The following is a 4776-nucleotide window of genomic DNA, read 5'->3' as shown; positions in this document are numbered from 1 at the left end:
GAATCTGCTCCAAGATTGTGCCGGGCACAGACCTACATTCAATACCACCTACATTCAATAGGTCTACATTCTCACAGAAACTCTCCCTGAAGGAAAGTAATTTCCATTTGTGCCAAAACCACAATGTCAGGCCTCTCTGACAATTCAAGCTGCAAATGATCATGCAGCAGATACTGAGGTAGATCTAGCTTGCAGCTGCTACTGGAAGTGAAAAGAAAACCATTCCCTTGAGATCACAGCTTAACCTGAGGCAGTATTTTTGGTTAGGAACAGACTGAAAACCAGTGCTCTACAGTCTGTGGACCACTGGAGGTCTCTTCAAACAAAAGGTCTGCAGAAGGTATTTAAGAGAAGCAAACTTTATGTCAGAAGACCTGAGTTCTCTTTATAGAGACCCACTGTAGTTGGCAAACTGATGGGGGTTGAAAAGCACTCTGATTCTTATCAAGAACTTAGACACGGAAAAAGTATGAAATCCATCAAACCTGGTGTGCTAGGTGAGCCCCTACGGCAGCCACAGCTGAGTAATACGGGAATGTCTGGTTACAATTCATTCCTGCCATGCACAAGCTCAGCAGCATTGCAAGGCTGAAGCCACTGAGCCACTGCTTCGTATCCTCCTTGAACTGCAATGCTGTTGACTTCACACCGATCATGATGTCATCCCTCTTATCCTACAATGAAATGAGGAATTAGCAAAAAATCCACAACACAATCACCACTTTGTAAGGTAAATAAAAAGGGGGATGTGCTTAAGTTTCCAATGCTTCTTATTAGGAACCCAATTTAAGTTCATTTGTAGGTCCCTACATTAAAACTGAAATTAGAAGGTTGGTCCATAGAGCTGCTTTAACAGCCAAGAGCTAATACCAATGCTGAAGTTATTTACACAATGCAAATGCATAAGCACACAAAATGCATTATACTTCCAGCTTTCCACCTTGTATGTAAAACATTTGCAAGCAGCAATAAAGGGTCCAAGGGCTGGGGTTTCTTTGGTTACAGGTCCAAGGGCAATAAAGGGCTATGGTTTTAGCTCAGCTGAGGGCAAAGAACTACAGCAGGTTAACACTGCTGTTTGACAACAATGCTGTAACTTACACACAGAAACATAAATATCTAAAATTTCCCTCTGCTACTCTACCTGGTGTGCATAAATGGTATCATATACCAGAGTCCACATTACTCCAGCTAAGTACAAGGGCAAGCACGCAGACCACTCACATGACCCTCTGATGGCAGACCAGCCAAGAAGGGCTCCCCAGTTAAATGTAAGTCCTAAAAGCATAGAAAGAGTAGCAGAAAAAAAGTTACAAGATTGCCAGGAGTGATCTATATTGCATGTATATAATTAAATATTATTTGAGTGTATTATCATACAGTAACTTTCTGTACATTACCAGCATCTCTATTTTTCTATCACTTACTTTCAGGAAGGTAATAAATACAAGTAATCTGACATTAAATACTTTGGACATACAAGGAGAAATACGTATAGCCAGGCATTTTTTTCCAATTTAAATTTTACTTCATTAGCACAGGGAAGCATTTGTACAAACATATTCCAGCATACTCAAACAACAGGCCTTAAGTTACAACACTTAAATGTCAGCATAACAAAAGACGTTAGTGTAACTGACTACAAAACAGTGCACAGCAGCCAACTATGGGACTTCAAAGGCTGAAAATGACAATTTGAGTTGAAAAAGCTGAAGGCAGCTGAAATGTGAAGTCCAAGATACATTTTAGTAGCTCAATCTGAAATACAAGCACTGCCGGCTTCTGCGCTGACTTATTTAGAGGCTGAAGACTGAAATGCAGGATAAATGCATGTTTAAGAAAGGTTTTGAGGTAACCTCAAAACTAAAGCTGATTCTCAAATGACAAATACTTTTCTCCCTCCCCTTACTCCATCAAACTAAGGAACTGATTTTTAACAAAAAACCCCTAGCCCAAACATCAACTCTTATATGTGTTATAAATTGTTTAAGAAGCTTCTGGCACAACAGAATTCCACCTTAAAGGTATTTTTGTTTTAATATAAAGTTTTACAAAATCAGAGTCTAACATTCAATTATTAATTTGCGAAACACCCCAAAACCTCAACCCAAAATAAAAAAAAATAGTAAAAATATTTCCAGCTCACCCAAAACTAACTGTGGCCAATATGTTATCCTCTTCATCAGAGGGTAGGTGACCACAAGAGACAAAGAGGCTGCTCCCAGAACGATACTGTAAAACATACCAAAAGGGTTATTGTTTGCCAGTCTAAAGATCACAAGATACAGTGTAGCATCACAGGAGAGGTAAAGATTACTGAACTAATTCTTTTACTTTGAAATACAACTCCACAACTGACAACCTCCTCCCTCTGCCCCCAGCGACTTTTCTGCTGAAAATCTCTGTGCTTGACTCTGGACCCAGAATCAAATCTTAAAAAGCAAAACATAACTTATATGTCACCTATAGTAATTCAGACACAGAAGCACACAAAGCGCCAAGCTTAGCTGTCCACCAAGAAAAACAAAGGACTGGAAAGTGGAGATATCTCCAGCTGCCAGGGGTCTACTCGCCGTCCTCACAACCTAAAAATAGAAAGAATAATGTTAATAACAAATCCAACATAACACATTCCAATACATCTTAAAACTAAAAGTCACACCATTGGCATATAGTGGAAAAATCAGCAGAAACAGGTCACAGAATTTATGAGATGAGGTTCCTTTAACGACACAAATCTAGCATATCTTCACAGACATGAGCTGTACTTCTAAGCAGCAGTGCTTATAGTAGAACCATGCAGGCTTTAAAACCCGGAGCAGGAATAAAATGCCTATTATGGTGTGATATCTAATAAGGCTGATTAGAAACACTGTAGACATCTTGTATATGAATTTTATTACCTCAGGGGGAAAAAAACCCATAAATAAATCAGACTTTAGAAGTGGGCTGGCTATCCAATTCTGAGGAGCACTCCTGTGCTCAAACACCTTAAAGTGATTACTGGTTACTATGCAAAATATCATAAAGATGCAGGGCTCCTCTAGCACACATAACCATTGATAGTAACTGTGAAAGGACAAGTAATTTAATCCTAGTTGGGATACAATGGAGCTTAGAAACTCTGTCTGGAACGAGAAATCATAAAAGGTAAACTGAGAGAAGAAACAAATATTGGAAACAAGTTAAACTAAAATCTGCAGTGAGTTATTTGCCAAAGGTGACCATTGCCAAAAGGAAAAAGAAAAAACCAAAAAACAAATATCTTGTATGTCGATGAAAACAGTTAAGTCCATTCAACAGTCTATTCTCCTATTCCAAGAGGTTCAAAGGCCAACTTTTTACAGAATACTGTGGATGTATAAAGTGTTCTGCATATGCTTTAATAATGTGAATTTAAATAAACTCTTTCAGTTTGTTCCCATGCCTCAATCAGATTAGGTTAAATGTCAAATTTCTGCTGTTGCATTTTAAACATGCACTTAACATATTTGTGACTAATTCCACTGCACATTGCAACTAAACATGGGATGCTTCATTTAAAGAGAAGAAAATATTTCCTGAATAATCAGTAACGTAAAATGTAAAATCCCAAACCATCATCACCAGCACAAGACAACATCCTGCTATTGACCCAGCCCCTATCACACTTGTTCTTATCCTTTTAAGACACCTAATACTGTGACAGGAGTGTCAAAAGCTTTACATCAAATCACATTAATGCATAAATCAATTAATTATATTGAAAAGTCCCTATTACTAATCACACACCCCACCTTGGCAAATATTTTTAGCATATGTAGATGTTAGTAACCTCTGAACACTAAACCATCCAAAGCTGCCACAAAACCTGAACTGATTCATTCATTGCCTTCCCAACAGCACAAATACACCAGTGCTGTAAGAACTTCACAGGCTGGCTCATTGTCCTGTCTCTCACCAGCACCGAAACCCAAAGCCCCACACCAGAGGAACAACATAGGAACAGAAGAAAAAGGACAAGCAAACAGTGACGCATTGCCAGGATACTCCCCTCCAAGCCTGCACCTGTGGACATTACAACATCTGACACCAGGCACTGCCTTCTGCCCATTTCCCTCTTCTGAACAAAAAGGAGATGAAAAATACAACACAATGGAAGAGGATTAGCTCAGGGTTGGGCATGACACTCTTAACAGCCATTTTCATGAAGAAGTGAAAAATACTCAAGGAAACCCTGCTCTTGAAAATTTAAAAAAAAACCCCAACAAATAAAGTGGTTCTTGGGTAGGTCATAACTAGCAAGTGCAGGAAAAAAAGTGTTATTTATTTATTTTGTTCTGTCGTGCAAAATTATGTTGTAAAATAAACCTGTTCAAGTACTATGTACAGCTGACAACAACATGTATTTTATCTTACACAGAAGTGTGTGCTCTAGAAGACTTACTACAGCCCTAGACAAAGACGTGTTATACAAAATGAAACGATTTCTACTATTCTAGGAGGAGACGGAGACAAATTAGTGGCACACATCTCGGTCAGAAGCATGGAGGAATTCCTGAACCTGGAGCCCTGTGCCTGCACCGCTGATGTGGAAGATGAGTGCGTTATGTACTTGGCTGAGTACCCAGCAATTCTCTTCCCCAGGTCTCGGCAGGACCACGGGGGTCGCTCTACCTTTCTGTCATAGTCGCGATCCCACATGTCGTTGATGGTGCAGCCGGCTCCGCGCATGAGCACCGCCCCGAGGCCGAACAGGGACAGCATGTGCCAGTCCGGGAGGGAGCCCGGCTCGGC

At 39.9% G+C, this 4776-nt stretch overlaps 1 protein-coding gene across 1 annotated transcript; it reads right to left on the bottom strand.

Annotated features, from left to right (window-relative positions):
• Positions 1-485: 485 nt before the first annotated feature.
• On the bottom strand, positions 486-4773 carry COQ2 (coenzyme Q2 4-hydroxybenzoate polyprenyltransferase; the record flags this gene model as incomplete). Its single annotated transcript, XM_010016202.1, has 5 exons — positions 486-674; positions 1145-1278; positions 2147-2232; positions 2464-2585; positions 4657-4773. Coding segments are annotated over 5 exons (648 nt in total), but the record flags the coding sequence as incomplete, so codon positions are not given.
• Positions 4774-4776: the final 3 nt, after the last annotated feature.

The sequence above is a fragment of the Nestor notabilis genome, unplaced genomic scaffold (genome assembly GCF_000696875.1).
Source record: "Nestor notabilis isolate BGI_N333 unplaced genomic scaffold, ASM69687v1 Scaffold35716, whole genome shotgun sequence".
Lineage (NCBI taxonomy): Eukaryota > Metazoa > Chordata > Aves > Psittaciformes > Psittacidae > Nestor > Nestor notabilis.
Note: the sequence above shows the minus strand (reverse complement) of the source record. Positions and strands in the feature narration are given on the sequence as shown.